The sequence below is a fragment of the Procambarus clarkii genome, chromosome 44, assembly GCF_040958095.1.
Source record: "Procambarus clarkii isolate CNS0578487 chromosome 44, FALCON_Pclarkii_2.0, whole genome shotgun sequence".
NCBI lineage: Eukaryota > Metazoa > Arthropoda > Malacostraca > Decapoda > Cambaridae > Procambarus > Procambarus clarkii.
In genome coordinates this window covers 31,459,670-31,471,845 of record NC_091193.1, presented here as the reverse complement: position 1 = coordinate 31,471,845, position 12,176 = coordinate 31,459,670, and the positions used below count along the sequence as shown (strand labels likewise).

Genomic DNA, 12,176 nt, shown 5'->3' with positions numbered 1-12,176 from the left:
CTCCCTCCTCCACCAGTCTCCCGTACCAGATCCTCCTAGCTCCCACTCACCCCAGATCCCACAGCTTCCCCCCCCCCCTTCCCCAGAGTAGAAGCAGAAGAGAGTCAGTTTCAGGGTGATGTACTCGAACATAGATGGGATCGCAAGCAAGACAGCAAGACAAGTGAACTAAGGGAAAGAGCACAAGAAGTGAACCCAGACATAATCGGACTCAATGAAACAAAACTCTCTGGAATCATAACGAATGCTGTGTTTCCCCAGGAGTACACAGTAGTAAGGAAAGAGAGGGAAGGTAGGGGAGGAGGCAGAGTGGCCCTACTCATGAGAAAGGAATGGAGTTTTAAGGAGATGGCTATCCCAGGCTGTGAGGGGTTCAGACACTACATAGCAGGCCCCATGACAATGGGAGGACCAAGAATAGTAGTAGCAGTAATATACAACCTTCCACCAAATGACAGAAGACCCAGTCAAGAGAATGAAAACAACATGGCCGTTAACACTATAATTGAGAGGGCAGCCTCTGCTGCCTGTAGAAATAGATCCCACCTGCTCATCATGGGGGACTTCAATCACGGAAGGATTGACTGGGAAAACAAGGAACCGCATGGAGGCGAGGATATGTGGAGAGCCAAACTATTGGAGGTGGTGACTAGAAACTTTTTAACCCAGCATGTCAGACAGAGAACCCACAAGGATGAGAGGAAATGACGAACCAGCGAGACTCGACCTAGTCTTCACTCTGAACGACTGCGACAAAAGAGAAATCGGTTTTGAGGCCCCAGTAGGAATGAGGGACCACAGTGTACTGGTGTTTGAGTACCTGATTGAAGAAGGGGTATTGAACTCGAGGAGGGATACCGAAACCAAAAGGTTAGCATACGGAAAGGGAAACTATGAGGAGAGAAGAAAATTTCTAACAGATATAGCATGGGAAACAGAGCTCAGGGGAAAGACAGCCTAATATATGAGCAGAAGTGCAAGGACGCAGCAAACAAGTTTGTCCCAGTCGAAAAGGAAAACGGTGAAAGGAAGATGAGAAACCCATGGTTTTATCAGAGATGTAAGCTAGCTAAGCAGCAAAGTAAAAGGGCATGGAGAAACTATAGGAATAACAGGACACTGGAGAACAGAGAAAGATACCAGAATGCCAGGAATGAATATGTCAGGTTGAGAAGAGAGGCAGAAAGACAATATGAAAAGACATCGAATACACCTTGTACACGTATACATAGACATTGTACACCTTGCCCCTCTACACAAGGGTGGTAGCAAAGCATTGGCAAAGAATTATAGACCAGTTGCACTAACGTCCCACATAATAAAAGTATTTGAGAGAGTAATCAGGAGTCAGGTCACTAGATTCATGGAAACTAATGACCTCCACAATCCAGGCCAACATGGATTTAGAGCAGGAAGATCATTCCTCTCACAGCTACTTGACCACTATGACAAAATCACTGAGCCATTAGAGGAAAAACGTAATGCAGATGTCGTATACACAGATTTGCAAAGGCATTCGACAAATGTGACCATGGAGTGATTGCACACAAAATGAGGTCAATGAGTATAACTGGTAAAGTAGGACGCTGGATACTCAATTTCCTGTCGAACAGAACACAAAGAGTAACAGTCAATCAAGTAAAATCGAGTCCGAGCGCAGTTAAAAACTCGGTACCTCAAGGTACAGTGCTTGCACCACTGCTGTTCCTTATTCTCATATCAGACATAGACAAAAACACAAGTCACAGCTTCGTGTCATCATTCGCAGATAATACAAAAATCAGCATGAAAATTACTTCTGCTGAATACATTGATAAACTACAAACAGATATTAACAAAGTTTTCGATTGGGCAGCAGAAAATAACATGATGTTTAACGGTGATTAATTCCAGGTACTCAGATACGGCAAAACTGAGGATCTTAAACATAATACAGGGTACAAAACACAATCGAATCTTCCCATAGTAGGAAAACAGCATGTCAAGGATTTAGGAATAATGATGTCCGACGACTTAACGTTTAGGGAGCATAACCAAGCAAGTATTGCATTAGCCAGAAAAATGATAGGATGGATTACGAGAACCTTCAAGTTCAGAGATCCCATCACAATGGTTGTACTCTTCAAATCACTTGTGTTGTCCCGTCTTGAGTACTGCTCAGTCCTCACTTCCCCCTTCAGAGCAGGAGAGATTGCTGAAATTGAGGGAATACAGAGAACATATACTGCTCGCATAGACGAGATAAAGCAGCTAAATTATTGGGATCATCTCAAAGCTCTCCAAATGTACTCACTAGAAAGGAGACAAGAGAGATACCAAATAATATACACATGGAAAATACTGGAGGGACAGGTCCCAAATCTGCACAGTAGAATAACAACGTACTGGAGTGAACATGGAAGAAAATGCAGAATAGAACCAGTGAAGAACAGAGGTGCCATGGGCACAATCAGAGAACACTGTATGAACATTAGAGGTCCACGGTTGTTCAACGTCCTACCAGCGAGCATCAGAAATATTACAGGAACAACCGTGGACATCTTCAAGAGGAAACTAGATTATTTCCTTCAAGGAGTGCCGGACCAACCGGGCTGTGGTGGGTATTGCTTGGAGCGGCCTGCGGGCCGCTCCAAGCAACATCCTGGTGGACAAAACTCTCACAAGTCAAGTCTGGCCTCGGGCCTTGCTTAGGGAGTAGAAGACCTCCCAGAACCCCATCAACCAGGTATCAACCAGGTATCGCAAGCAAGGCAAAGACTCATCCTAAATTGCTGCACAGCCACATAAGGAGAAAAACAACAGTAAAGGAACAGGTTATGAAATTAAGGATAGGGGTGGAAGGATTCGCTATAAACGACAAGGAAGTGTGTAAGGAACTAAATAAGAAATTCCAGGAGGTCTTCACCTTAGAGCAAGGAGAAAATCCAGAAATAAGAGAGAGAATAGCTAACCAGGAATCACTGGAAGAGTTTGAGATTACCAGCGGGGAAGTAAGGAAGTGTTTAATAGAATTGGATGTGACAAAGGCTACAGGCCCAGATGGAATCTCCCCTTGGATACTAAAGGAAGGAGCAGAAGAACTGTGCCTACCACTCTTCATAGTGTATAATAAATCACTGGCAACAGGCAAACTGCCAGATATTTGGAAAGCAGCTAACATAGTCCCGATATACAGGAAAGGGGATAGACAGGAGGCACTGAACTACAGGCCATTGTCCCTAACCTGCATACCATGCAAGCTGATGGAGAAGATTGTGCGAAGAAAGATAGTGGAGCAGCTAGAGCGAACTTTGTAACACAGCATCAACATGGGTTCAGGGATGGCATGTCCTGCCTCACAGGGTTACTTGAATTTTACGACCAGGCAACAAAAATAAGGCAAGTAAGAGAAGGGTGGGCACACTGCATATTTTTGGATTGTCAGAAAGCCTTTGATACAGTACCACACAAGAGGCTAGTGAAAAAGCTGGTGATGCAGGTTGGAGTGAAAGGGAAGGTACTCCTTTGGATAAAGGCTAAGCAACAGGAGACAACGAGTCAGTGTGAGGGGTGAGGTCTCATATTGGCGAGACGTTACAAGTGGAGTCCCTTTCAAGTGAAGGAACTTTTTCAGTGTCAGAGTAGTTAACGGATGGAATGCATTAGGAAGTGATGTGGTGGAGGCTGACTCCATACACAGTTTTAAATGTAGATATGATAGAACCTAGTAGGCTCAGGAATCTGTACACCAGTTGATTGACAGTTGAAAGGCGGGACCAAAGAGCCAAGCTAAACACTAGCTAAACTGTGTTTAGCTAGTTTAAATCTATGACCTCTTGTTCTTGAAGTTCCAGGTCTCAGGAAATCTTCCCTATCGATTTCATCAATTCCTGTTACTATTTTGTACGTAGTGATCATATCGCCTCTTTTTCTTCTGTCTTCTAGGTTTGGCACCTCTGAACCTTTTCCAGTTTCATGATATGCTTCTTCAGATGGGGACTCAATGATGAGGCGGCATACTCTAAGGCTGGCCTTACGTAGGCAGTGTAAAGCGCCCTAAATGCCTCCTTACTTAGGTTTCTGAATGATGTTCTAACTTTTGCCAGTGTAGAGTACGCTGCTGTCGTTATCCTATTTATATGTGCCTCAGGAGATATATTAGGTGTTACGTCCACACCCAGGTCTCTTTCACGAGTCGTCACAGGTAGGTGTGTGTGTGTGTGTGTGTGTGTATGTGTGTGTGTGTGTGTGTGTGTGTGTGTGTGTGTGTGTGTGTGTGTTTGTGTGTGTACTCACCTAGTTGTACTCACCTAGTTGTGTTTGCGGGGGTTGAGCTCAGGCTCTTTGTTCCCGCCTCTCAACCATCAATCAACAGGTGTACAGATTCCTGAGCCTATTGGGCTCTGTCATATCTACACTTGAAACTGTGTATGGAGTCAGCCTCCACCACATCACTTCCTAATGCATTCCATTTGTCAACCACTCTGACACTAAAAAAGTTCTTTCTAATATCTCTGTGGCTCATTTGGGCACTCAGTTTCCACCTGTGTCCCCTTGTGCGTGTTCCCCTTGTGTTAAATAGACTGTCTTTATCTACCCTATCAATCCCCTTCAGAATCTTGAATGTGATGATCATGTCCCCCCTAACTCTTCTGTCTTCCAGCGAAGTGAGATTTAATTCCCGTAGTCTTTCCTCGTAGCTCATACCTCTCAGCTCGGCTACTAGTCTGGTGGCAAACCTTTGAACCTTTTCCAGTTAAGTCTTATCCTTGACTAGATATGGACTCCATGCTGGGGCTGCATACTCCAGGATGTGTGTGTGTGTGTGTGTGTGAGTGTGTGTGTGTGTGTGTGTGTGTGTGTGTGCGCGTGCGAGCAACACTGCGTGCGGAGAAGAGTGTATGTGGTATTTGCATGTCGTGACATAGCCTGATAACTTAAGGAAGAAGAGAGGCTTATCATGCTTGTAGCGTGAGACGTCAGGCTCACAGCTGTGTCCTGTGGTGGTGACCTAATTGTTCTTGTGACTTAATTGTTGTTGTTGTGCCCTAATTGTTGTTGTTGTGACCTGATTGTTGGTGTTGTGACCTAATTGTTCTTGTAACTTAATTGTTGTTGTTGTGACCTGATTGTTGGTGTTGTTGTTGTGACCTGATTGTTGGTGTTGTTGTTGTGACCTAATTGTTGTTGTTGTGACCTAATTGTTGTTGTTGTGACCTAATTGTTCTTGGAACTTAATTGTTGTTGTTGTGACTTAATTGAGGACGTAATCAGTCCTTGATGAATGAGGTCATGGAGAGGAGTGATTGGTGACCACCCGAGCGGTCATCAAGGGTCGCACACCCGCTGCTCAGAGCCTTCATGCTTGGAGGAGAGGTGAGAGTAGGGGAGAGCTGGAGTAGAGGAGGAGGTGAGAGTAGAGGAGAGCTGGAGTAGAGGAGGAGGTGAGAGTAGAGGAGAGCTGGAGTAGAGGAGGAGGTGAGAGTAGAGGAGAGCTGCAGTAGAGGAGGAGGTGAGAGTAGAGGAGAGCTGGAGTAGAGGAGAGGGTGAGAGTAGAGGGAGAGCTGGAGTAGAGGAGGAGGTGAGAGTAGGGGAGAGCTGGAGTAGAGGAGGAGGTGAGAGTAGAGGAGAGCTGGAGTAGAGGAGGAGGTGAGGGTAGGGGAGAGCTGGAGTAGAGGAGGAGGGAGAGTAAGGGGAGAGCTGGAGTAGAGGAGGAGGTGAGAGTAGAGGGAGAGCTGGAGTAGAGAAGGAGGTCAGAGTAGAGGGAGAGCTGGAGTAGAGGAGGAGGTGAGAGTAGAGGGAGAGCTGGAGTAGAGGAGGAGGTGAGAGTAGGGGAGAGCTGGAGTAGAGGAGGAGGGAGAGTAAGGGGAGAGCTGGAGTAGAAGAGGAGGTGAGAGTAGGGGAGAGCTGGAGTAGAGGAGGAGGGAGAGTAAGGGGAGAGCTGGAGTAGAGGAGGAGGTGAGAGTAGAGGGAGAGCTGGAGTAGAGGAGGAGGTGAGAGTAGGGGAGAGCTGGAGTAGAGGAAGAGGTGAGAGTAGAGGAGAGCTGGAGTAGAGGAGGAGGTGAGAGTAGAGGTAGAGCTGGAGTAGAGGAGGAGGGAGAGTAGGGGAGAGCTGGAGTAGAGGAGGAGGTGAGAGTAGGGGAGAGCTGGAGTAGAGGAGGAGGTGAGAGTAGGGGAGAGCTGGAGTAGAGGAGGAGGTGAGAGCAGGGGAGAGCTGGAGTAGAGGAGGAGGTGAGAGTAGGGGAGAGCTGGAGTAGAGGAGGAGGTGAGAGTAGGGGAGAGCTGGAGTAGAGGAGGAGGTGAGGGTAGAGGGAGAGCTGGAGTAGAAGAGGAGGTGAGAGTAGGGGAGAGCTGGAGTAGAGGAGGAGGTGAGAGTAGAGGAGAGCTGGAGTAGAGGAGGAGGTGAGAGTAAGGGGAGAGCTGGAGTAGAAGAGGAGGTGAGAGTAGAGGGAGAGCTGGAGTAGAGGAGGAGGGAGAGTAAGGGGAGAGCTGGAGTAGAAGAGGAGGTGAGAGTAGAGGGAGAGCTGGAGTAGAGGAGGAGGGAGAGTAAGGGGAGAGCTGGAGTAGAGGAGGAGGTGAGAGTAGAGGGAGAGCTGGAGTAGAGGAGGAGGTGAGAGTAGAGGAGAGCTGGAGTAGAGGAGGAGGTGAGAATAGGGGAGAGCTGGAGTAGAGGAGGAGGTGAGAGTAGAGGGAGAGCTGGAGTAGAGGAGGAGGGGAGAGTAGGGGAGAGCTGGAGTAGAGGAGGAGGTGAGAGTAGGGGAGAGCTGGAGTAGAGGAGGAGGTGAGAGTAGAGGAGAGCTGGAGTAGAGGAGGAGGTGAGAGTAAGGGGAGAGCTGGAGTAGAGGAGGAGGTGAGAGTAGGGGAGAGCTGGAGTAGAGGAGGAGGTGAGAGTAAGGGGAGAGCTGGAGTAGAGGAGGAGGTGAGAGTAGAGGAGAGCTGGAGTAGAGGAGGAGGGAGAGTAGAGGGAGAGCTGGAGTAGAGGAGGAGGTGAGAGTAGAGGAGAGCTAGAGTAGAGGAGAAGGGAGAGTAGAGGGAGAGCTGGAGTAGAGGAGGAGGTGAGAGTAGAGGGAGAGCTGGAGTAGAGGAGGTGAGAGTGCGAGAGGTGAAGTTGACAAGTGGGAGAGGGAACCTTTGGATGAGAAAAGGTGGAACATTGCAGATAACGTAGAGAATGACGCAGGCTCTTCTCAGTGACGCGTCTGTGTCTCTTGTTTACAGAATGAAGCAGGAGTGAACTAGACTCCATTTTGTATTGTGACGATAATCTCTTTCAAGAGAGATTGAGCCTGTTCTTCCCTACATAAAGTTACTTATATATATATATATATATATATATATATATATATATATATATATATATATATATATATATATATATATATATATATATATATATATATATGTATATATATATATATATATATATATATATATATATATATATATATATATATATATATATATATATATACAACAATAAGATGCTACCTTCAAGATAAGTCTACCAGTAGCACAAAACGTTTTGACCAGGAGGCAAACGTACCCTAAACTCCCCCCTACTCCACACTCCCTCCAAGCCGGCTCGCCACCGTCATCAACCAGCAAACTACCATTCCCAGCCTGCCTGCTTCTGATTGGTTACCCGCCGACTGCACACCTGCACCTCTGCACCTCACCACCCTCTACTTAGTCGATGTCTGGGCTTGAACCAGTCATTGAAGTTAGAATATCTTGTGCTCTCTGTTACGTACTCCTAGCTGAATACGTATATAAATTAAAAATAACTTGTTTTGTTTCATTATATCATTGCCTGTATATGTACACATATTGTGTTTTTGTAAATTATCGTGTGGTGTGGCAGCATCAGTGGGGACAGGAGCGCGGTGGCTCTTCACACGTCTAATACCTGTTAGATTCGGGAAATTAGAATTGCTGGACCTGTTCAGACAGGGAGTTCCAGATGTCACTTTTACTAAGTTTATATAATTGTTTATTTACTGTAATTAAGCAGGTGGCATTGTACTTATATATTTTGCAAGTAACTATTATATTTAATTTGCATTCTTATGTGGTTTGAGAACAAGTGGTTGTTCAATTAGTTTTAAATATTAAAAAGTCTTTAGTTTCCATCCCTCATCCTGGATGAGGCAGAGAAGGAGAGGATTATGGGTAGCGACAGAGCGAGAGTTCAGTAGCTGATACGGGTCAGGAGAGATCACATCTTTGTAGAGTTAAGTCTGTAACATTCATGTTGTGCCATATGTTATTATATTATAATCTGTGAGAGACAATACTTTTTGTTTGGTTGTATAAGTTAACTTGACCATCTGTGTTTTTATATTATACTGTATTCAATATATATATTATAAGTTATATGTATAATTCTTCAGTCCTAAAGGAAAAGTTTAACAAAGTGCTCATTACTTATTAAGGGGTTACACTGGTGACCCGCTCTTGTGAACAGCAGTTTTAGTAACCCTAGACCTTTTTTAAAGTTGACTGTTGTAGGGTCACGAGCCGTAACGAACGATAAGTAACACTCTCAAGCTGTGAACAACTAACTGATATACGCTCTGTCTATCAGGTGGATGTTTCTCAGCTAGCGCTATATTCTCAGCACCTGCTTATTTCATTTTGTCTTTATATTATAGAGTGACGTCATCCCTGTTCTTAATTTTTATGTTATATTTTTTGACTTGTTTGTTTGCACTGTACATAGCCAAGGAATTGTCTTTGTTTTTAATTTGCTTTCAATTTAATCAAAGTTTCATTATTCATACTATGTGTTTTGCGTGTATTCCCTTACTTTACCACAGACAACAACCAAGCAGTCGATCTTTTTTTTTCTTTAATGTGATAGGCATTGACACCAGCCATTAGGAAGACTGCCGAACATCTACACTCCTTCATTTTCCCGTCACAGTATACATTCCTTCACTCTACTTTTTGTCAAAAGGTCACCATTCATGTGGGAATCCGGACTCATTCCTCATTTCTGTGGCCCTAGTACCATTAACTACTTACTACAGCTTTATGGATCAACAGTATCCAGTGACTGGTGACAGTTTTGTTATTCCAAATAATTTTTTTTTCTGAATAATTTTTGTATCTAGAGCCGCATGTTATGGTGATGTGATCTTCCCAACTGTTGTGTTGGAATGTGTGTATGAGCTGGCGAAAATATATTGCAGCTGCAGGAAAATTTGGACGGAGGAAGTCTTCATTTCTTACTTGTGTACAATTTTCGTGGATCGGGGAGAGTATGTGATGCGAGTTGACTTCTTGGTGAATGTTGTCGGTCCCTCCGACGCTGGCCGCGGCGGCCGCCACCAGGAGCAGCCTCCACATCTGCAGGGATACATGTAATGACAGGTTAATGAATCAGTAAAAATACTTAACACAAGTGGTGTATGTGCTGCACTTTACTACTGTCCGGCGTGCTGCATTACACAGTATGACTCAACTCGATACTCACTTATGTAGTAGTGGCTGCCATGCTGCCTCTGCTGGACCATTGCTTCCCGGCCCCAGGAAGTCACATCAATAGTGTAAGTACTTAACAGGACCATGCACAGTGCAGCGTGTTCTCGCAAGAGTTTCTAAAGACAAAAACTGTCGCACTAAGGTACCCTAACCTAATCTACCAGAGGACTCAAGTTTTGAAAATTCCACTCATGATAATATTATTATTATCTTAGGAATGTATTATTCCATATCATATCTATATATCTGAATCATATACGATTCATTATCATTTGATCATATTTACTGTATTTACGTCAACATCCTTCATGACCATTAGTAAAGTACACCATTGGGCTTAATGCCTTTACAATATTATAGATGTGATCGCCAGAATCAAGAAAGCTTCCAGGTAATCAAAAATATTGCTGGAACTAAAGTTATAGCTTCCAGTGATGTAATTTCAAAATCCTTAATGAAGAGGCAAATTGTGCTATCAAGTACTATTAATAATCTTTAAATCCACTAGGCAATTTTCTTGTGATATAACTTTATCACAATAATCAGTCTAAATAAGGAAAATGTTCAATTTATAACCATTGCCGGCAGTTCCACTGATGCCGGCGGTGGGGCAGAATCGTCCTGTACGTGATCATTCTTTGTTTACATCCGGAGAGTGCACATGGGTGAAGTGCTGAAGACATTTTCACTCAAACTTATCATAATCTTTAGTGATAGCTCCCTGAATATTGGGAGAGAGTTTGAACCGTATTGAAGGAGGAATTCCTGGTACATATATTCAAAATCAAGAGTGTGGATATCCGCCGGCTAGTGAGGCCCCACCACCACCTCATGTACCAAGTGAGACGCAACAACCTGCACTCCATATCTGAGCAAGCAACTAGAATCATTTACAGCAACGTTGTGAGATCAAAACATCATCATCAAGCTGCCATTTCATCATTAAAATACAGAATCTGGTCTCAGCAAGAGGAACACCATCTGGCTACTGTCTGATAGGCTCCGGTTCTCAATTTCAGGATATGTTATTAATTGTTTTAGAGCGTAGATTGGTCAATTAGCATGCTTTATTACATTAATACTTTCATATATAAATTGAGAGTCGTTAGGCAGCGAGGCAACGCCTCATCATCAGTAAGTTCTGACCTGCTCGTGCACTATCTGAGTTCATGTTGCTGAATATTCATATAATCAGAATTACCATATCCATAAATCTTAAATTATCAGTTAGTTTTTTATTGCATATGATATTTTTTTAATGTAAATTTATATTTACCTTGTGTAATTATACCTTGTGTGCAACAACACAGATATTCCTAGGACTAGGCTAGAGTGTGCATTTAGTTCAGGTCTTTGATCATGAACCTCACCAGAGCTTGCAGTCATAGAGCTGTTTAACCTTATCCATGTAAATTTACATGTTAAATGTGTGGGTGTACCCACAGGTAGTTTGTGTTCTGGAGTTTATGAGCCAGATCAACCTTAAGGGCCCTACCTGCTACAGCCCATTACCAGTATCAAAATCACAGAGGAGTGGGACTTACCATCCAGCATAGGAACCTTGCATTCAGCTAAGAGCCTTATTGTTTTGAACTTTATCAACAATTACAATATTATTAATGTTAAATTCATGGTTCTTGTACCAGATGTTTGTTCCTATGTTATTTTCCTCTTCATCTATAATCCTTGTATATTCTCTTGCGCAATGAGCAGAAAACGGGATATTACGTCAATTTTGCGAGTCGCTATCTTTTTCTGGTATGACAGTACTTGGCTTTAGGTAAAGTATACAACAAAATGAGACACGTTATAAAGAGGACAGGTTGCACAGAGAACTTTTCTATGTTCAATAATCCAAAGAAAATACTCGTTTGTGTACTTAATTGTGAGTCGTCTTGTTTTAGAATTTATGTCCATTATGTAGTATGGGGGAGCATCACTATACAGCACAGAACAAGTTGGGCTTCATCAGTGCTGGATATAGCAGATAGGTGACAGCCATTACTGGTTCTGATGCTTCATATTATACATTCCAACACCTTGTTACTTTGTCTCGTGCGATGATATGAATACAACAATGAAGAAGTAACTATGAAAAGAAATCACTAATCTTGGAAAACTATGAAACACCATCAGTGTTTGGTGGTGCACAATATGCAAAATGTCCCGAATACTACTCAGGATGCAAATCCTTTGTAATATTCTTTTATGCACATCCATAATATACGTCTATGCAAAAGTAATATACTTTTATGCAAATACAAGAATAAAAGCACATAATGCGAGCAATATAGGATTTGTAAGGATTCTTTCGAGGGGCAAATGATCGTGAGGACTCAAAGTAAGGCGAGGCTAGATGGCTAGGTAGCAAGACATGTCATCGTCCTGAAAATTGGGACATTCTACAAGGAAGTGCACGAGAGTAAGTGGGACTGTGCAGTGTAGACAATAGGGGGCAAGGTGGTGTTCTGGGGGGGGGGGTAATTATTAAGACACAGCTAAGAAAATGAAAAGTGTTCAGTTACATTAAAGCTTAAAGCATTAAAGCTTAACAAAATTGCTTAAAGTCTCCATGAAGAAACTAGCCTCTGGCTGTAGGTGGCACATATAGGTTTGGTTAGTTAAGACAATGGAATAGCTAACACCATTAACAGATACCCATATGTGAATCGAATAGTAGGAGTGTAAGTTTACCCATTTGTTCAAAAAGTTTT

The 12,176-nt window shown here is 43.4% G+C and overlaps 1 protein-coding gene across 1 annotated transcript in view; it reads right to left on the bottom strand.

The window, feature by feature from the left end:
- Positions 1-12,176, bottom strand: part of LOC123745444 (ladderlectin-like) — a 155,442-nt gene that overhangs the window by 55,550 nt on the left and 87,716 nt on the right. The window contains exon 2 of the mRNA XM_069300878.1: positions 9,211-9,327. Coding sequence (XP_069156979.1) covers positions 9,211-9,327 — 117 coding nt within the window. The remainder of the gene's footprint in view (positions 1-9,210; positions 9,328-12,176) is intronic.